Source organism: Cervus canadensis, chromosome 13 (assembly GCF_019320065.1).
Source record: "Cervus canadensis isolate Bull #8, Minnesota chromosome 13, ASM1932006v1, whole genome shotgun sequence".
Classification (NCBI taxonomy): Eukaryota; Metazoa; Chordata; class Mammalia; order Artiodactyla; family Cervidae; genus Cervus; species Cervus canadensis.
The window spans coordinates 38,283,381-38,305,173 of NC_057398.1; the positions used below are offsets into that span (position 1 = coordinate 38,283,381).

General features: G+C 44.4%; 1 protein-coding gene across 6 annotated transcripts in view; it reads left to right on the top strand.

Moving 5' to 3' along the window:
* VPS13D (vacuolar protein sorting 13 homolog D) overlaps window positions 1–21,793 on the top strand; it is a 267,732-nt gene that overhangs the window by 201,743 nt on the left and 44,196 nt on the right. For all 6 annotated transcript variants that reach the window (XM_043485295.1, XM_043485297.1, XM_043485298.1 and 3 more), the window contains 2 exons: window positions 6,483–6,615; window positions 9,363–9,558. In XM_043485295.1, coding sequence (XP_043341230.1) covers window positions 6,483–6,615; window positions 9,363–9,558 — 329 coding nt within the window. The remainder of the gene's footprint in view (window positions 1–6,482; window positions 6,616–9,362; window positions 9,559–21,793) is intronic.

Genomic DNA, 21,793 nt, shown 5'->3' on the forward strand with positions numbered 1-21,793 from the left:
AAAATGTCTTTCTCATTCAGGGTCTCTTATCTGGATTCTTTCCCTTCTCTTTTTGCCTTGAGGGCTATATAATCACAACCCAGTAGAACTGAAAGTAGGCAAAGCTGCTGCACTTGTAGTAGATAGAGATCTGGGGTCCAGAAATACCTCTTTCTTGCCAAACCTCAGCTTCGTTGGTGCCTGTTTTTAAATGCCAGTCCCCTGTCCCAGCCCATCCTCTCCACTATTTGGCCAAGTGAGGGCTGGCTCTTACCCTGTGTCAGTGACAGACACCCACTGCTTGTTGGATCACGTTCTCCTTTACCTTTGCCCCATTCACAAGTCTCACAAAAGGGTTTTTCAGTGTCAAGGAAAAACTCACGCCAAGAGCCATTTTTAACTGTGGATATTTTAACAATATGAGTGAAGTATGTGAAGACCTTAGTTTTTTAGAATCTTACATGACCTGAGGGAGGTTTTCCTGCTAGTATTCTGGCAGAGTCAAAAATGACTCTGAAATTTAAGCCTCCAGATCGCTTGTAAGAAACTTGTAAAAAGTGATGACCTCCTGTGTGCCAGACTCTGTGCCAAACACTTTGCATTATCTCCTTAACCCTTCAAAGTAGCCCTTTAGACTAGCTTTTTGCAGAACCAAGCTGAGGTTCCAGAAAGCCTTGTACCAACATGTATGTTTAGTAAGTGGCAGAGTAGGAATTTGACTTGTTTGCCCCTGCCTTGTGACCATGTCATAGCAGCCTTCCTCCAGGCATGATATACTGGGCTCTAGATTTCCATGTTCCAGCCTAACTTGTAGCAGGCGATGCTGATCAGAGTTGGAGCTGTGATGGTGACCGAGACCTGTGGCTGTACAACCTGATGCTGAAAGAAGGCCAAACCCTCACTCAGACACAGACTCTTGCCACTTCTCTCCCCTTTCCTATTATGCGTGGTCGCATTGGCCCTGGTGACAAGAAAGATGCTGTTACCAGCAATTACTCAGTGGAGCAAGGATACTGAAGAGGAAATTTCCATTAGGTAAATAACTGTGAAAGGAAAAGCCCAGAGCAGGGGGAGAAATTCAAGCCCTGGCTCCTGTTACATGGGCCAAATATCCTTGGCATCCCCTGCTTGCTGAGCCTCCTGAAAGGGACAGGAACGCTGATAGGACGAAACGGAGGGACACAGTGTGAATTTGTTCTCTTGCATCATTCCAGCATCTACTTGAATTTCAGTTTTATAAAATCAACTGTTCTGAGCCCGGCCCAAAACCAGGCTAATTTGTAGTGGCTCCATTGCTGGAGACAGTGGGGTTATTTTTGGAAGGTGGGATATTGACATGCAGTGAGTGTGTGTCAGCTACTCTATAGAACTGGCATCTTGAAGTGCTTCTGAGATTTTTACTTGCCCTGGCGAAAATATGGCTTTGTAGAAATTAGTGATTTGGGGCTGTGGTCAGAATTCACAGGTGTGGCTTGTGCTGGAGCGTCCTTCAATGAAAGATGGGAGGAATCACTGTTGTCTTCACAAGGGTCATTGGAGCTTTTCTCAAGGACATCCTATTCATTCGGAATCTTTCATTTTAGCTAGGACAGTATCCTGGTAGCTCAACTGGTAAAGAATCCACCTGCAACATGGGAGACCTGGGTTCAATCCCTGGGTTGGGAAGATCCCCTGGAGGAGGGTATGGCAACCCACTCGAGTATTCTTGCCTGGAGAATCCCAATGGACAGAGGAGCCTGGCAAGGCTACAGTCCATGGGGTCACAAAGAGTCAGTTATGGCTGAACGACTAAGCACAGCACAGAAGAGCAACAGGACAGTACTCGCTTGCAGCCTTAAGTTTTTTTGTGGACTTGAAACGGCTACCAAATGAGCTATATTGGCCTAATGTTGTTTAGTCACTAAGTCTTATCTGACTCCTTTGCAACCCCATGGACTGTAGCCTTCCAGGCTCCTCTGTCCATGAGATTTTTTTAAGCTGGAAAGAATACTGGAGTGGTTACCATTTCCTCCTCCAGGGGATCTTCCCAACCTAGGGATTGAACCCACTTCTCCTGCATTGTAGGCAGACTCTTTACCTCTGAGTCCTTGCAAATGCCCCTTCTGGTGTTGAGGTGTAGTTTATACTGAGTGGAGTTAAAGTGCTTGCACAGTCTTCATTTAATCCTTACGACAGCCCTGTAGAATCTGATTATACCCATTTTGCATAGGAAGAAATTGAAGTTCAGATAACTCAGTACTGTTTTTTATTGAGTGTTCCATGTATTAGGCTCTGTGCTAAGTGCTTTACATGTTTTATCTAATCCTTATGGCATCCTCGTAGATGGCTATTCTCATTCCCATTTGAAGATGAGGAGACAGAGAGGCTCACAGAGTTGAAGTTACTCATCCATGGTCTCGCAGCTATTAAATGTCACAGAATTCAAACTCAGGTGTGAATGTCCTGTCCTTATGCCATATACCTGCCTCCTTGAAGTTTTCCTTTGTCCGAGTATCTGCCGCCAAGGCTTCATTTCCATTTGAAGCAACATCAATGAAAAAGTTTCAGTGTGAATTTGATTTTCAGTGCATCTGGCTTTTCTTTTTAAAATGTGGAGGCAGAGCTGGGGTGGGCAGTGAAGGATTTCTTACACCAGTCACTCCTACGTTATGCTCTAGCTCTCATGGTCATCTCTGCGCTGTTTGGTCATTTTCAAAGTCAAGGACATGGGTGAAACAGTACTTCCCAGCCTCAGAAAAGACCAGTTCCAGAGGGCACCCATAAAGAGTACTTACTGAAATTACCTCCCTCTCCAGCCCATGTGTCCTCACCCTGTCTTTTAGGGAGAAATGAGATATAGGGTGTGATTTACTTCCCCACCGAGGTGGGGAATGAGAGATGGAATTAAGGGTGACTCAGTGCTCCCACAGTGGGAGAAGCCCACAAGCTTTGTGGTACCGTGGATTCTACTCTCAGAAGACCAGTGGACTGGCCCAAAGCCCAGCCTTTGACTCTTCATCTGGCTGACTTCAGTTTAGTTCCTATAAATGTTTCTCCCTGCAAAATCTTATTAACCTCTCATCAGTATGGGTTTGGTCGAATCATGGATTCCTACAATGGCACAAGTTTTCTGAGTTCTCAACATCATGTTTCTAGGGGTGAAGACTTTTGTAGTTGTTTCCTGTTAATAAAATATCTTTGTATCCTTTCCGTCCATTCACAAGTGACAAAGGACAAACCCAGCTGGCCTGCACAGTGATTTTTTTAACAGAGAGATGGACATTCAGATGGAAGCCCTGGAGTGTGCAGAGTGGGTATAGGCACCTTTCCATGGCAGTGGTAAGGCCCCTGAGAAGCACAGGGAAGAATCCAGCATTTAGAGGGAGGAGGGGATCTCTTAGGTCATCTTGTCCCACCCTCCTGGGGTCAACGTGGTGTTTCTGTACAGAGAACACCCCAGGCCAGGTGGTGCTGGGGTTGCCAAGGCTGCTGCAACAGAATCAATTGGCAGTTAAGCTTTGACATAGGCTCCCTCATAAACCTTGGCTATTATACTTGTTTTATTGGAGGATGGGGGACAGTTAAGGGAAAGGGGTTGGTATCAGGCCATTTGCCTAGATTATTACCGCACATTCTCTTAGGGGGGAAAGTATTATGAGGTTTTTAGCTTCTTAGTCAGTTGCCAGAAATATGTAGACAGGACCTTAACTTACTATCTCTTCCAGGAAGATCTTTCTTTTTAGGAAAGTCAGAGTTGAACCACTCTCTCCCCTCTTCTATGATATCAGGGAGAGTCATTTTTGTCCAGACCCTGAGTAAAGACCACTGGCAACCTCCATAATTCCAGAAGATAGCAAGAATGCTCTCCAAAACAAGGGTCACATTTCTCTCTCCTCTCTTGATTCCCAAGTGCATACAGTTTGTGTTCCAGGTTCTTGTTGCTGGCTGTGTCACGTATGGAATTGTTTTCTTCCTAATCAGACTGTCACTTTTGAGAGTAGGTCCAAGGCCGCTATTCGCTTGCCTCCTAACTTAGCAGGACCTAAATCTGTGCTGGGCCCAGAGTAAGTGCTTAATAAAGACATCCTAACTTGGATCATAGATCACAGACTGTCAGAGCTGGAAAGGATTTTGGAAACCACCAAGTCCAACACTCTAATTTTATAGATGGTAGCACTCCAGAAATTCACTTTGGAGGCTGGTGTTTATCTGCTGGGAAGAGAGTTTCAGTTTTTTCCTTTCAGTGTTAAATTCTCATGCAAGTGACCATCATTCTAAATGTTTGAAAGGCTTTCTTTAGACAGTGTGGGATGTTCCTCCTTGGACTAGTAGCTGACTAATAATAACCTGATAACAGTAAGAGCGCTGACCAGATTCCATACCCTGAGCGACTGTCACTGATCCTGTCAGCCACAGGACAGCGTCAGGACTGTCTCCCTCCTACAGATACTGGGAGGGAGGCACAGCGGTCAGGCCCTTGGCTAAGGGTCACGAGACTAGAATCTGGTTTGGCCAGATCCCCGAGCTCATGGTTCACAGTGGTTCTAAGTGGGGTGGCTGGAGAAAATCCCCACTTAATATGAAATCCCACAGTGTCTCTGTCCTAAAGGAAAGTGTAAAATTACTTTTCATTAACTTCAGCTCTCTAATTAGACAGGGAGTGACAGGGAATGTGAGGCAGAAATCAGTCATGACAGAGGTTGCATCTCCAGAAAGGTCCATGAGTTCATAAAAGCTTTCAGTCAAGAGTGCAAGGAGTTCATCCATACTGTTTCTCCAGATTCCATACATGAACCTGTTTGCAGGGCATGAATGGAGACATAGATGTAGAGAATGGACTTACGGACACAGTGCAGAAGGGAGAGAGTGGGACAAATGGAGAAAGTAGTATCAACATGTATGCACTGTCACGTGTAGTGGGTAGTTGGTGAGAGGTTGCTCTGTAACACGGGGAACCCAGCCTGGTGCTCTCGTGATGACCTAGAGGGGTAGGACGCAGGGAAAGGAGGGAGGCTCACGAGGAAGGGGATATATGTATAATTATGGGTGATTTATGTTGTGGTACTGCAGAAACCAACACAACATTGTAAAAATTAAAAAACAAAAGAGTGCAAGGAGAAAGAGCAGTCAGATCTTGCTCCAGGAACCATTGCTTTACGTGGAATCACTGTTTCTTCCTCCAGTCTCTCTTCCATGCCCAGAACTCACCTTCCCTCATTTCTCAGCATCAGAAGCCTCAGGATTGATGGCTTCCAGGGCAGATCTGTGTGCCCCACCTCGTCAAACCAGAATGCAGTGGCCTTGTGGTGGCCAGGAGGCCAGTGTACTGGTTCCTCACGGCAGGCTGTTTGCCTCAAGCCTTTCCTCTGAGCTTTATAGCTAAATAACATTCCTGTGAGTTTTCTAAAAGGTTAGTGCTGGGTCATTGGCACTTAAACCACTTGTTTTGGTAGATCCTTCCCGTGAAGCTTCATTATATATTTGATATCCTTCCTTTTTTATGCCTGAATGATGAGGATAAGTACCCTGTGGTTTATTAACTGTCACTTTAAACCTTTTCAGATTGTCTTGTGACAAAACAGAGTTTTATGTCCTTCTTATCCAGCTTTGATGGGTGAGACAGTTCTCTGGGTAAAGTATGCCAGGATAAATAAAATCTCACTCTGATTCGCGGGGAAGGATTTTGCATTTGAAGTCGTGAGTTCAAGTCTGCCACTTCGTAAGAAAGGCGATCTACTCTGTTCACCTTTGTTTTCCTCTTGACAGATGGGACTGGGCGTTCAGTAACTGTGGAATAAGTGAAAGAAAAGGCGTTACTTAGGGGCAGCTAATCTCTGTTAAAATATGGATGTCAAATCCTCAGGCAACAATTTGCCACGCTTCTATTTTGAATCCCACTGATCCTTAGAGCAAACAGCCTCTGTCCTTATCAGTGTTGTTGACGTCGTTTAGTTGCCAAGTCATGTCCAACTCTTTTGTGACCCATGGAGTGTAGCCTGCCAGGCTCCTCTGTCCATGGAATTTCCCAGGCAAGAGTACTGGAGTAGGTTGCCATTTCTTTCTCCAGGGGATCTTCCCAACCCAGGGATCAAACCCATCTCCTGCATTGCAGTCAGATTCTTCACTACTGAGCCACCAGGGAAGCCATCCACACCATTATAGAATCCCAAAGTTCACCTCTCCTCCCCCCAGCCATTTTGTTACACCTTTAATTTTTCTGTAAGTTTGCAATAGGATTGTGAAAGGTAAATATGATTGTGGATGTTTAGTAGTTGTTTAAAAACCTTGTACCCACCAGTGTAAATGTCCCACAATTCATTATATGTCCAGTGCTTGAAAAATGTTCTTCTGGGACACACACTACATGTAATTCAGCAATTAATCTCTCTCTCTCTCTCATTCATTATTTACTGAATCCCAGCTAGGAACAAGGGAAGGTATTTATTTAAAATAATTAAAAGAGTGGGAAAAAAAGAGTGCTGAGAATTTAAAACTTGTTTCCTCCTGTTTTGTATTCATTCCAGTTCGCGGGGACTTTATCAGATGGCTTAGGGAAGACGATGGATAATCGGCACCAGTCGGAACGGGAGTACATCAGATACCACGCAGCCACGAGTGGCGAGCACCTTGTGGCCGGCATCCACGGGCTGGCTCATGGTGAGTCATGTGATGTCAGGCTGCACGGGGGCTCTTCTGTCTCAGCTACCTGGAGGTGCCTCTTGCTCATCCACCTGCAAGAGGACATGATGGCTTGGTATTTGAGTGTGCCTGAATGCTTCCAGGCTCTCTGGTTCTGTCCTCCTTGGGTCAAAATGTTACAGCCTGTGGGAACTCTTCATTCATTTTCAAAATGTTGTACACATTGCAGTTCCTTCTTCTTCTCTGACTTCTGTCCCCAAAGTGTCCTAGGATGTAAGTAGCCAAACTCCTTTTTAGAACACAGGACCACTGCTTCAAGACTTGCCTTCTGCCCACTGATTATTCCTTCCAGAGGTAGCGAAATGTGCATTGGCTGCCAGGTTTGTGGCCCAGATGTTTTCATATAAATGCACATTCATAGGGATTGTAGATCTATGTGCCCAAGAGATGTGGAACACAGCATGAATGTCTCTAAATGTGTTTATAGTTCTGATTTTTAATATTTCAGTCTGACTCATTTGTTGCATCGGTACCTTCTCTGCATGACGTTGAAGGTCCCTAGGAAAGTAGACCCAGCCAGCTCTTCCCACCACTGTCCTCAGCCACACTGCATTTCAGCAACCCAGAGTTATATCCTGCTCTCCAGACATGCCCCCGAGTCCTTGCTCACTCATGTTTCTTGTGCCCTCCCCTCCCCAGCCTCACTTCCTTGACCATCAAAATCCTTCTCCACCTGCAAGTCCCCACTCAGATGAGGTTTGCCCAGCTCTACTGTCCCCAGTTAGAATCAATGATGATTAGAGCGTATCTGGCGGTCTGGGTTGTGTGTGTAGCCAGCTGTGTGTGTCTTGCTTCGCTGATAGGCTTTGAGGGCAAGGCGAGGATAAAGACCCTCACATGGTCACCTTTGTACCTGCAGTACCTCACACGGCACCTGGTGTATAGCTCGTGCTTGGTGATGGATAGTCTGAAGCTCTCAGTAACAATTGGAGGAAAACCAAGGAATATACCTAGTAAAAAATCGTATTGTTCCTTGTTTTTGTTTATCAAGTTTCCTAATGATAAGGTTTGGATCAAAATGCCTCTGCCCAACTGGAAAGCAAGCAGCCCCCAAGGAGACATCAAGCTAGCAGTGAACTTTGGCTAAAATTGATCTGTTTATGGACTTTAAAAGTTGATTGTTGGGCAGTCTTTTGGGGCTAAGATTTAATCATTGTTTCTAGTAACTGTAATGATAGTGCACCAGACAATTTTAAGACTTTATTTTTTTTAATGACTATAAAGTGCTTTGCTATGTGTACTTGTCTTTATCTGTCCAGCATCCTTGAGATGCAGAGAGAAACCATGCCTGTCCTCACTGTTTAGATGGGTGTTCCAGTGTGCTGAGAAAATGAGTGAGTGGTTCACAGTAGAAAAATCCCTCCAAGCCAGGGATCCTTCAGATAATATGTGCAACACCTCCAGAAGCCAGCCAGGCCAGTCTGAGACTAAGGATCCTTCAGATAATACATGCCGTGCCTCCAGAAGCCAGTCGGGCCAGCCTGAGACCAGGGGTACCTCCAGAAGCCAGTCGGGCCAGCCTGAGACCAAGAACCAGTGGCCTCATCCAAGGGGGACCCATTAAGCTCTGGATTGTATGAAAGCGGTAGAGTGAGATCCTTCCTTCAGATGAAAAAACAAAAACAAAAAACAACCCTTAAACGATAACAAGAAACAGAATCAATGCCATCTCCTTGATTTAAAAACTGGGAGTCAGGCTCAGTTTCCCCTGTCGGCCCCACTCAACCCCGGTTCAGTCATGTTCTGTCTCTGCCATGAGCTTTGTTCTAAACTTTGGGAAAGGCCTGTTGCCTCACTGGAGCAAGTGGACCCAGAATCCAGAAGAAATGCTGTGAATTGTTAGTATATTCTCACCCAAGGAACTTCCTTTACCAATTTGTCTCACTAGAGCTGAAGAGTCGAGAGAGCATCCTCATACCCCCTCCGTCAAAGGGTAAACATCTGTGAGTGTCCCTGGCACAAATCCTGGAGACGATTCTTCCTAGCACTGCCTGCGTCCTCTCCAGCCTCTGCCAACTTCTGGCCACTTGGGAGGCTCTTTAAGGTCACTGCCATCACCTTTCAAAATGTTTGGAATGTCTTTTTGACCTCGGTCAATCTTTTGAACCAATGGTATCTAGGGTCCCAGCTGGCGCTGGCAGCCTTGGGAGTGCCCTTCGTCCGGGCTTCACCCTCGACTCCAGTTGCCTGCACCTGTTTCAGCAACGTGTGCAGGAAGGAGTTTTGACCCCATTGCAGGCATTCAGTGGTGCTAGCTAGTCACGTAATATTCTTGAAAACTATGAGGATTTATATTTGGTTCTTGTTCCACCTTACCTTTTACAGGATCCCAACTTTCCCAAAGGGCCCAATTTGCTGGTCCGTTGATTTAATCCTCTGTCTGCACCCTCTCCTGTTTGCCCATAAGCTATTCAAGCTCTAGAATTAAAAAGTAGTCACTGGTAACCTCTTCGCTTTCCTTTGATTTTTCAAAACTGAAACACACTGTCCTTCTGGCTGACGTGTGATGCATGTTCTCTGACTTTCAACTCCAAGGGCACATCTGCTGCCTCCCCATCTTGATGGGCCTCCCTGTTGCCTGTCAGGAGGTTGACAAGATGCCCCTATGTCTACCTCGCCGGGTGCATGAAATTGAGGGGTTTGCCTTTAAATGCTTTTGCTTTTGTCCTTGGCCAGGTTACCACAGCCCTTGTCTCTTTTGCTAGGTATCATTGGTGGACTGACCAGTGTTATAACCTCAACCGTGGAAGGTGTGAAAACAGAAGGTGGTGTCAGCGGTTTCATATCTGGCCTTGGGAAAGGGCTTGTTGGCACTGTCACCAAGCCAGTGGCAGGTGCCCTGGATTTTGCATCAGAAACAGCCCAGGCGGTGAGAGACACAGCCACGCTTAGTGGCCCCAGGTCAGTGGTCATGGAGGGGAGTGGCTTTTGCAGTTTCCAGCCCCGGTCTGCTGTCTCTCCTGAGCCATACTGATATGTTTGATCATACACTTTCTGCCTTAATGAAATGATTTTTTTAAAAACTGAATACACATAACTAAAATTTCTGACCTACCTAATACAAATACATGAAAATGAGGTATAAACATCTGGCATCATTTTCTATATATCTGTATCTATATATTTATACCTGCATATACTGGATGTGTATGTGTGTGTGTGATTTTTTTTTTTTAATTAGACTAATCAGAAACACAGTGGCATCCTTACACACATCCCCTGTTCACCAAACTGAGTAGACCCCTCCAAACACCCATTAAGAAAACTCTCAGGCCACAGGCTGTGTCTTGCTCCAAGGCCCTGTGGCATGGTTGGAGAATCCAACAGTTGCGGAGTCTGTCCCTTCTTAGTTCTCCCTCCACTTGAAACTGCCAGCCAGTCCCCCAACCTTACAGAGAAACTCCCCAAGGAAGCTGGCAGTTCTTCTGTGGGATGCCGTCTTGCCTTGATACCAGCTGAGACAGGAAATCAGTGACAGCCCACACAGCTCCAAATCCTATAGACTCCCAACCACTTTAACTCCGCTATTCATGTTAGTGGCTGATTTTAGCCTCCCTTGTCCAGAGTGACTAATTGGGGATCTTATCAACAAAGGGTGTAATGAATGTTACAGTTCCCAGCCAAGCTAGACTCCACTTAAGCCCAGAAGATTTCGCTGCTGCCTGGTTAATAGATATCCCCTGAGTGAGTTAGTAGGCCCTTAGAATGCCCAGGGCCTGGGCCACATCCACACCCTATTGCTCCCTCAAATAGGATTTGAAGTGAAATCGTCCCCAATTAAAATGAATCCATTTTCTGTCACCGGGAAGCCTTACTGATGACACATTACTGCACTAGGGGAAGTGCTTCAGATTGTAGACGGGGACCACGTCATGTGTTCAGCCAGAATGTCTTCCATCTGGAAGCAGCTGCTTCTTAAAAAAAGGATCTGTGGAGTTTAGTCCTTAAGTGAAGTTACATTCTATTCTCAGACACAAAGCTGAAACAATCCTTGAGTGTATCTCAAAGCATGTAGGAAGCTGGCTAAAGGGGCAGGAGGGAGGCTTCAGAAGGATTTCCAGTTAGTTTCTCCATGTCCGCCCGAGGCCCAAGAAGTCTCTGTCTAGTACTTTGTTAGGACAGTAAGACCCAATGAAGCCCAAGTAAAGTGGAAGGCCCTGAATAATTCAAGAAGACCCATTCTTATCCTTAAAATCCTAGAGTGGTCAAGGGACAGAGTGATTTGTTTCCGAAAGAGTCTGAGGTATATGTGTTAAATTTAGAAACATTATTTTGTGCTGCGAACTCTCATGATGTTGACCAGAAAGAAATCACTTGCATTTTATACAGTGTCAGTTTGGAAAGTTTGATGAAGTTTCGCATTCTTTTTAGGAGCTCAAGAAAGGCACAAAATGCTTGCTGCAGAAAGGTGGTGTTGTCATTTTTACCAGTTGTCTAGCTTTACTGCAGAAAGTTCTATTTAGTGTTAGTCAGCATGTATCTATCACTCATTCATTTTTTGATGAGTAAATATTGATTGAAAATTGCCTGAAAACTCAAGGCTGGGAATATAGCAGAAAGCAAGGCTGAGCCTAATCTCAGAGGACTTACAGTCAAACAGGGTAGCAAACATAAAGCAAATAATCATAGAAGTAATTACTTGCTAAAATTGTGATAAATGACACAGGAAATTTACAGAGTGCCATGAGACTATATAATTAGAGGAGGCAAGGAATCGAAAGAGGTTTGCTTATGTGTGGTCAGTGGGGTCAAGAAAGGCGTATCTAGGGAAGTGATACTTGAGATGAAGCCTGACATAAAAGTGTGACCTGGCCAGGTAAAAAGAAGGAAGAGTCACCTCCCAGGTAATGGGGGACAGGGAACCTGTGCGCTTTGCCTCAAAGCGGATAGCAGTTGGCCAGTCTAATTGAATTGCCCAGAACAGCTATCTTCTAGTCACTCACTCCTCCTATAAACTAAAGCTCTAGTGATAAGTGAGGGCCCAGGTAGCCATGGGCCCTTGGGCATGGGAGTTCAGAGGGGACGTTGAGCTGCTGCCTCTCTTCTCTGTTCCTGGAGGAGCCAGTAGTGGGAGAATCATGGCCACAGTACCATGCTCTAGACCCATGCTAACTTAGGGCCTCAGAGAAACTTGGCCCTCCACCCTTCATTGCAGTGAAAGGCATCACAGATTCTTCTGGAACTCTGGACTCATTTCCCTTGGTCCATCTGTCTAGATCGAACCATAGGGTTATTAATGAGGAGCCATGTGTTAGAGAGAAAAGATCCCTTAACCTGGAAAACAATAGCACTGGGTTCCAACCCCCTTCCTTACCAGTTTTGGGCCCTTGGTCAAGCCTCCAAGCCCCCTTGAAGCCTCAGTTTTTTTCCTCTCTGAACTGGGGATAAATATACCTGCTTGTTTATTCTTTCTCAGAGGTTTGAAACCCAACCAGAGTTATTTTAATGTGGATGTTATAAAGAACTATAAATTGCTGGATGATACTATTTTTGAAGTCACATTAAAGGAGCAGAGAGGTTTTTGCAGGTGGAGAAACGTTTGAGTGCCTCAAGGGTTTGTTCTGATGACACTGTGATCTCTTAGGAACGTACCAGTTCTCCCAAGGGATAAATCACCCTGATTTCTTGGAAGTGAGTTGTAACCATCTCCAACCATCCCAGTTGATTGAACAGGATCCAGGGGTGTTACTCAGGGTTTTTCCCCACTGTTTAGACAACAGGGACTAACAAATGATTTGAAGGGATTAGAAGTGAGATTCTGACCGAGAGCTGACCTGAGCCCAGGGACCGAGCCAGCAGTAGAACCCAGGAGTCCAGGCGCTCTGCCTCTGAGTCTGCTCTTGGAATGAGACTTTCTGCTTCCTTTGTAATATTTCATCCAAGGGAAGGCTTAGATCTTAGCATCTATGTTTTAACCGACCCAAATTTCAAGCAGATGATAACAAAGTAAGCCATAAAACTGTGAAAGAATATTCCTTCCAGTAATCCATCTGAAAAGTGGCCTTACAGGAAATATTGGCTCCTTTCTGTGTTTATTTGAACATGATTTTATTTATAGGGAACCCCCTCCCCCCCACTTGAGTTCCTTGAGATGAAAATACTTCCAAGTTCCTCTCCCTGTTGGCGTGTGCAGGCGTTCCAAGAAGGCAGCCACCTACCTTTTCCCTGAAATTTCCATGCAGTCTCACAGTTCTCGGGAAGGCAGGTGGGGGTCGGGGAGAGGGGAGGGCGGAGGACGGCAGAGCCTCTGGCCTCAGCATGAATGCTGTGGGCCAGTATCCCCTGCTGCATTTGTTAACTGCACAAGTATGTGTGGTTTGGAACTGAAGAAGAAAGCCTCTTCCAGGGCCACGTTCTGCTGGCTCAGGTTGCATCTTCTTGTCTCCATGTGTTGAGCCACATTTGTCCATTCCCAAGTAAAGTTTACAAAAATGGCACTGAGGCAGCCACACTTGAAATGCCACTGAAGCCATGTGGACAAGTCTGCCACCCTTCAGGTGGTGGTGGTTTAGTCGCAAAGTCATGTGTAGCCCGCCAGGCTCCCCTGTCCGTGGGCTTCTCCAGGCAAGAATACTGGAGTGGGTTACCATTTCCTTCTCCAGGGGATCTTCCCAACCCCAGAATCGAACCCGGTCTCCTGCATTTGCAGACAGATTCTTTACCAACTGAGCTACTAAGGAACACTTCATGGGACCAGGCCAAAGCCGAGGCACGTCCAGTTCTCTGCACGTGGGGTGGAGTTTGCTGGTAGCATTTAAAAAGGTACTTCAGTAGAAAACCTTAGAGACCCAGCAGCAGCAAAAACAACAACAACAACAAAAAATCCACCACAGAAAAGAAAGGAGGGTCTGACCTTGAGCTATTTATTTACTTGTTTGTTTCTCTGAAACCTGTATGTTGTACACATTGGGGTCACAGGACATTTCAAGAAAGCAGCAGCTAGAAGTGTATTAAGCTGAGCCCCTGAGGTTTCCTCCAAACTATTTCTTCACCTTTTCTGTCAAGACCCAGAACCAGGGGGTAGAGGTGGGAGTTGGCAGAACTTAAAATATTCAAACTAATTTAGCAAAGCTCAGGAGTGTTGGTGCTTATCTCATTATTTGTCAGATAAGGAAGAAGGGGGAATCCAAAGGATAATGATAGATCAGCATTTAAGGATCTTACCATCAGGACTCTGATAACGTTCTGGAATCCCAGGATCCTCGTATTGTGCACATAGATGCAAATTCCAGTTGCTCAGAGCGTTTTTGAGTAACCTTTCAGTTGATTTCACAGGAAAGATTCATGGTGGACTTATTTGACTTCTTCAAGTGAAAACACTCCCAAGATACCACCTAAAATTCGTTAAAGATACTTGACGTGAATGGCCTCTTAGATGTGAAATGGAAATGGATTTTTTTTTCCAGGCAAAGCCCTTTCTGTTAGTGTTTGCATCCTAACCCACAACTCTCCAGGATAAATGGGTTAAGACCCTCTTGAGTCATCAGAGCCTGGGTGTAGTCAGGGCAGGCAGGTGAGAAGAAGGTCAGCAAAGGGGATTTAGAAAGTGCTTCTCCTGCTCTTCCAGTCCAGTCTGACAACACGGCTCATAACCGCTGTGCTCTGAATGCAGCCATCTGCCCTTTGTGGTGTATTATACATAACACGTCAGGCAGAATTGGCTTGCATTAGCCTTTAGGGAACTTCCAAAGGTAAAAATCTAATAAAAATGTAAACGTCATTAGGATATACCATGCGTGCATCCATGCATGCCCAGTCACTCAGTCGTGTCTGACTCATTTGCAACCCTGTGGACTGTAGCCTGCCAGGCTTGTCTGTCCATGGGATTTTCCAGGCAAGAATACTGGAGCAGGTTGCTGTTTCTTCTTCCAGGGGATCTTTCCGACCCAGGGATTGAACCCGCATCTCTTATGCATTGGCAGGCAGATTCTTTACTGCTGAGCCACTGGGGAAGCCCAGGATATACCAGTGCTCTCAGTTTTTTCCACCATGTTCCCTCTAAGGCAGAGGATGGTGGACCAATGCCCCCTGAATCTGGAGGCAGAGCAAGTCCAGCACTTCTTGCAAAGTTTCTGTTTTATCTTAAAACTGTAAATGGAGTTTACAGTTTATCCCATGTTTGTTCTAAATAAGGTAATATTTTTACATTGCTACCCAGTAAAATCAACTGTTCAGAAAGATACACCATGTCATCCTATAGCTACTGCCTCTTGCTCATTTAAGAAGTACAAGATACTCCTTCTTGATGAACTCTGCAGACCCTCCGAGCATCGATAAAAAGCCATGGTTATTGGCCTGGGTGAAAAGCAAGCACCTAGAACAGGTTTGACCCAGGCTCTGTTTCTCATCTTTGGGCGTATCTGTCTGTTGGCTTGGTAACCATCTGCTGGGGGCAGCCCTGGCATTAGTTGACATGTCAGTTTTATCATGAGAAGAAATTCAATTTCGGTGAAACTGAAAAATTACTGTTGCATCTGGCTGAAAGGAAGGGACTGTTCATATCTCTCCGGTGTCCAAAAGTGGCCCTGTGGCTCTGGGGGCACCCCTCTGTCTGTCTTCTGCTCACCCCTGACTATGAGGTGAGAACTCTGTGTCCTCACTTCCTGATCTCGCCACACCAGGCCTTTCCCGAGAATGCTTGAACGTCGATGGATCCTTCTCTCAATCCTCCTGAGCACACCCAGGAGAAGAAACAACATTCAGAACTATGCTAATGACATTTGATGTCTCACTCGGGTCTGAAATTAAGCTGATGAAGTTACAGAATAAGATATTTTTAAGAAACATCTTAACATGCCTTATAAGTTAAAATTTCTCTCCCAGGAACACAAGCAGAGAACTCTTATTTTCTAAGACAGACTTCTTCCCTCTTGCTGAACTCCAAATACTGTACTCCCCTTTCACTCAAAGGCTCCAGGCGATCCATTCTCATTGTAACATGGCTTATGGAAAGCTCAAATCTGTTGATGGAAAAAAAAGAAGTGTGTGTGTTCCTGCACACACATATTTGAGAAAAGCCTTTCCATTTATGAAATCCCATGACTCATTTTTATGTGAGATTATCTGTTAGGGGAAAAACCACTTTTTTGGTCATGGTACATTATTATCGTTTCTAGAAAGGAGAGCGTCTATTTTTTGCCATTTTTGGCTTGCAGAGATGACTGACTTCATGGAAACGGCACTATCCTGCTTCCAAAAGTAAAAATAAATTGAATTCAGGCACGTACATCTTTGATATATAGTCCTGGTGTCTCAACCAGCAGGTCTTTGCTCAAAGAAAATAGAATGGAAAGTATGATTGCTTTCTGATTCTGGTTTCTTCCATTTAAAAATTAAATAGTCAGTCTGAGCATACATGCACACGGGCGCACACACACACACACACACACACACACACACAAGTCCTTATACATGTTGTCCCTTCCTTGTTCAGATACTTGATTTTTAAAACTGTGGAATGACCCCCAGTCTTACATACAGAAGATATGCATTTGAGGTTTTTGCTTTTAACTTCAAAAGAAGCAGAAGTGTATTTCTTCCTGAGAAAAATGTGTATTCCCTGTATTAGAAAAGAATTAAATGTCATTTAACTGTTGGTGGAATTCCTCTGCCAAGGCATGAGGTTTATTTATTTTTAGATTTTGATGGCCATCTTCTGTCTTTCATGGTTTTCCCTTCCAGAATCATCCCTCTTTGCCCAAGATGAAATTGGAGTCTCCCTGAAAAAAAGAATCCAGGTTTGAGTTCATAGCCCCTGCTCCCAGAGAGCTTTAGTCAATAGGATAATTCTGAAATAAATGGAGGCCATATGGGCTAGCAGAGAACTGACGAGTGTAGTACTGTTTTAGAAGTAAAGGCCTGCAGCCATTGGTGGAAGAAAAGGCAGACTTGGGTGTTATTAACTCCAAGTTCCCTTACTCTGAAACCTTTTTCGAGTACTCTTTTTGTCAGACTGCCTCTCAAAGACAGACTTGTGCTAAGTTTCTCACTAATTTGTCAAATGGCAGGGTGAGGAAGGAGGGAGAATGAGATTGAATTAGTGTAACATTTTAATCACAAACAAAATTTTATTGTATTTATTATATATGGGTGGGGCTTCCCCAGTGGCCCAGCAGTCAAGAATCCATCTGCAATGCAGAATATGCAGGAGAAGCAGGCTGAATCCCTGAGTCGGGAGGAGGAAATGGCAACCCACTCTGGTATTCTTCCCCAGAAAATGCTATGGACAGGGAAGCTTGGCGGGCTACAGTCCATGAGGTCACAAAGAGTCAGACACTACTGAGGACTGAACACACACACACATATGTATTATATAGAACTCAAATCAGGTTAACAGTTTACTAACCTATATCCTTAGTGGATTTACTTTAATATGTAGGGAACACGGATTTCTAATTAGCACATAATTTATACATATGGGTCCTTTTAGGACAGAGGTTCTCAAAATATATTCTAAGGACCCCTGGGGACCGCCCCCCCAATACTTTCCAGGGGATTTGTAAGGTCAAACCTATTTTTGTATATTTACGTATTCATATATAGATATACAGAGGGAAAAACAACTATTTTTATAATAACATTCTCTAATGAATGAACAGAGAAGTTTTCCAGAAGCTACACAATATGTGATATGGCAACAGGTTAGCTGTGGAAGCAGATAAGAGAATGCAGCTGTTTTCGATTAAGCAAGAGTTAAAGAGATTTGCAGAAATAAAAAACAATGCCACTCTTTGCACCTTCTGTGACTTCATGAATATGTCACTGGCCAACAAATACCTCTACCTGGTTAATTTCTTTGACAAGCTATTTTGTTTGAAAATACGGTGATGATCCATCACCTGCTGATAAATAGTGCATATCGGTAACGATGGATTAATGTGGATTAAACTGTAGGAGCCACTGTAACGCGATGCTTCACTTTGGCTTCCTGCCAACAATTGTCAGTCCTCCTGGTTTGCTCCTGACTTTTACTGGGTTTCTTGAAGTAACAATTGGGAAGATTTTACCACATATCAGAAGGACCTCTCACAATAATTTACCTAATTTAGTCCTTCACGTTAACCTACTATCCCAATAAATTCTAACTTCAGCAGCATGGTAAGTGCTCAGCAGAGGACTTCAGAGTGCAAGGTCCATCTTGTTAAAAGGCCACTTGGTTGTGTGAGCAGTGCCCTGAGCTTGTTCAGGAAATCGAAAGGGTACCTCTCTGTCAGAGTTTACTTGGCAAAACCTCAGTTTTCTGCCCTGGCAAAGTTGATGGAGCAGGATAAACCCACAATATTTGGATAAGTTCCTTTGAACTCCTTGCAGAGAGCAGTTTTTATGAGGCCGTTGTTCTCCGTTAACACCAGAGACAGCTCCTAGTAGATTTTCCCCAAACATACTTCAAACATAGATAATGGCAGGGGTGACCCAGGCTGTATCATAAAATCCCAGGGGCTGCTGAAAACTTCAAAGGGGAGTCAGCACAGTGCTTCACCTCTCGTTAGGAGGAGGATGGATCACCCTGGTGGGTTGGGACTGGCTGAACGTAGTGTAACCTCACTAAGTACCTCCAGGATGGGGCAGAGGACAGGGCTCCTCGGTCCTCTAGACTTGACTGAGCTACTCTAGCAGCACAGTTAGGGTAGTAAGACTGGCACCCATCCACCTCCCAGGGCATCATCATGTCACATTAGCATGTGTGGGTACCTTCACATCTTCTAGTGGAAAGATGAGAACCTCAAAGAGTTTATGTGTTCGTGTTTGAACTGTTGATGGGCCTTGTTAATTTAGTTAATGAACTTGTGATATTCTAACCTGATTGCTCAGAGAGCTCTCTGGTTCATATGTAGGTGAACTGACAGTAAAAATTCATCAGGTGGTGAAGTACTGACCTCCTGCTATATTCCAGGCATATAATAGGTATTAAGTACTGAGAATATTCAGTACTGGAGGACAGACTGCCTTGAAGAATCTTCCAGATTCCTGAGACTCATCAAAGTGTCTGTGGGTTAATGTTCTTGAATTAGTCTTACATGTCCATTAAAGCAAGTTTCCTATAACTTTCTTGAAGTACCCCTTTATTAGTGATTTGACTTGCTATTTGTTCTTGGAAACAAACTGCATTTGTGTATCGGTAGTCTATATTTGGTGGTGTGTATTGGTGTATATTTGATAGTTACAGGCATTTTTTCCCACATTATTAAGTCACCACAACCCTTTCAAAATAAATTATCGTTATCGTTTTACTAATTGTTTATGATTGGATAATTATCTCTTAATTTTCCAATTGTTCTTTCCACCTTAGGCATATTTACTAAATAGTCTTTAGTTTCTACAATTAATAAGAACAGTGTTTTTAAAAAATATAATTTTGACCTTAATGATCTCTTTGTGACAATTTTTTTTTTATCTTTTCAAATTAAAGTTTGTTTTATCAGAGTGAATAGCATACCCACACTTTCAGAAGTCAAAGATTTCTTCCTGTGAGAAATAAACCATCAGTCAGCTGCCCCATTTTTCCCCAACCCTTGATTCCTGTTCCTCTGGAGGCAGCCACCTCCAGTACTTTGGGCTGTATTTTCATTTTGGAGGTACTTAACCTCCATGTTTCTAAAGGAATAAAAATGAGAATAGTGCTATTTCTTGATATCATTTGACTTCTTATTGCTGTCTATACATGTCCCCCGCACCCCTCCCATCCCATTTTTCAGTATACTATAGTTATATCATTTTCTGGTAAATCAATAATTCCACTTTTACATTGTTGTTGTTCAGTCGCTAAGTCGTGTCCAATTCTTTGCAACCCCATAGACTGCAGCCTGCCAGGCTCCTCTGTCTTCCACTATCTCCTGGAGCTTGCTCAGATTCATGTCCACTGAGTCAGTGATGCTGCCTCTATGTAAATAATATTCCCAGTGAAGCCATGTAGGTTACTATGATTATGTTTCCAGTTTGGTTTAACTTTGTAGTTTGTTTTTTTCTCCCTGGAGCCAATAATCACTTTTATTATTTTTGCTTAGTTTTATATAGACCTATTCCCAGTTTATCCTCAAATTTTTATCTACTTTTGGCTTTTTCACTCTGAGGTTAGTAACTCCTTTTTAAGAGATTTTTCCTATCTGCCTGTTACTAATACATCCATACACTGTCCTGTTGTTGTTGTTGTTCAGTCACTAGGTCACGTCCGACTCTTTGCAACCCTGTGGACTGCAGCACACCAGGCCTCCCTGTCCCCCTTCAGGCATCTCCTGGATGTCTGAGTTCATGTCCATGGCATCAGCGGTGCCATCCAGCCATCTCATCCTCTGTCATCCTGTTCTCCTTCTGCCTTCAAATCTTTTCCAGCTTCAGGGTCTTTTTCCAATGAGTTGACTGTTTGCATCAGATGGCCAAAGTATTAGAGCTTCAGCTTCAGCATTAGTCCTTCCAGTGAGTATTCAAGGTTGATTTCCGTTAAGATTCCTTCTGTATATGTTTAAAAATGTACTTAGTAATTGATCAGTTACACTTTTTTCTCTGGAAAGCTTTCCCCTAGCAGCCTCCTGTTCCTGTCCTCTGTAGAGTGAAGGCCCTCATTCTCTCCTGAGTTTCTTTCTCCCATTTGCTTGTTTTGGCCTTTTTCTTTCATGAATAGACAGTTCCCAGATGTTTGGTGATTTTTGACGAGGTGTTCTCCTATCTTGAGAGGAGGTGCTAGTCTGCAGATTGGGGGCTCTCTGTGTGGGGCCCGGGGCCTCACCGTGAAGCATCAGGTGGGGACCTGCTGGTGCCCATCTTCTGCTGAGGAGGAGCGGGCTAGCTGTGGGTGGGAGAGCCCTGCTGTCTCACTGCTTCTTATCCAGACTTCTACCCAACTTTCCTGTTTTCACCATCTCACAGACAGGCCTCCCTGTTCCTCCCTGATGCCCCAAGCACTCAGAGCTCCTCGGTGCACCCCCTACTTTCTGAAATTCAGCGGTTAATACACTAATTAGCTCACTGCTTTGTGGCTGCTACTCCCTCAGGCTTACATCTCAGCACCACTTGTCCATCTGCTCTTCAGCTTCTAAAATGTTGTTGACACCTTCTCTTTATCCTTTTGGATCCATGCCACTTGTATCCCTTCGCTTTCACTTTAGAGGGGTCTCTGGACTCAATCTGTCATAGTTAATCAGAAGTCCTATAATTTAGATTTTTTTCACTAATTCATTCGTCTTTTCTTGATGTCTTTTCTCCTCCACATCCAGCTAGTAGCTCTGAATTAATGTAGTTTTACTGAAATCCATATACATTGTTTCTGCTAAAACACTCTTTTAAGTTTGGTGGTATCAATAAATAAAAATACTGCTAACATTTTTAAACCTTTCCTGTGGATGTTTACTATGTCCTACGTATTTTACATGTATTATCTCATTTAATCATCATGACAGCTTTTGAACACCATCTGCTTAGGGCGGTCAGTGGCCCTTCTTTCCCAGAAAGATTTAGAATGCATCTGGAGAGAGATCATTGCTAGTCCCAACCCCAGCTTTACGTCTGGTACTGGTCTTTAATCTCTCATTCCATGTGTTGTAAAGAAACAGGTTGTGGAAGGCTCTTGTCAGATCCCGGGAACATGAAAGAAACAGCACACCCCACGGTAGTGACACGGGCCTGTCACCACCCCTCACTGAACCATAAAAGCTATTCAGAGGGGCTGGCAGCTGGTGAGCGACTGTACTTAGATCCTGGGTGCTGATGGGTGTTTTGTAGTTTCCAAGGGAAGTTGCTGAAAGTTTTCTTATCTTGACACTCCAAGGGCAAGAGGTCTCTCTTCAAAGAGAAGCGCCTGTTTCAGAAAGAGACGTGGAAAGAACATAAAATCTCAGATCTTCCCCAGTCCTGGAGAAGACGTGGGAAGGAGTGCTGTGGTGGCCAGTGTGAAGTGAAACTGAGCATCTGCAGGGATCAAGAAGGGGCTCCCAGAGCCCTGCCTGGTTCCCACGTCTGTACCACAAGGTCAGAGGGCAGCCCTGAATGTGAGTCATCTCACTGCTGCTTCTTAGCTGTGGCCCAGAGCAAGATACCTCAGTATCTCTGGGGTGAGATTCCTCTGACTCACGGAATAGGACTGATAATGCCTGCCTCGGCGGGTGGTTATGTGGCTTAGATGACATAAGGTTTATAAAGCACT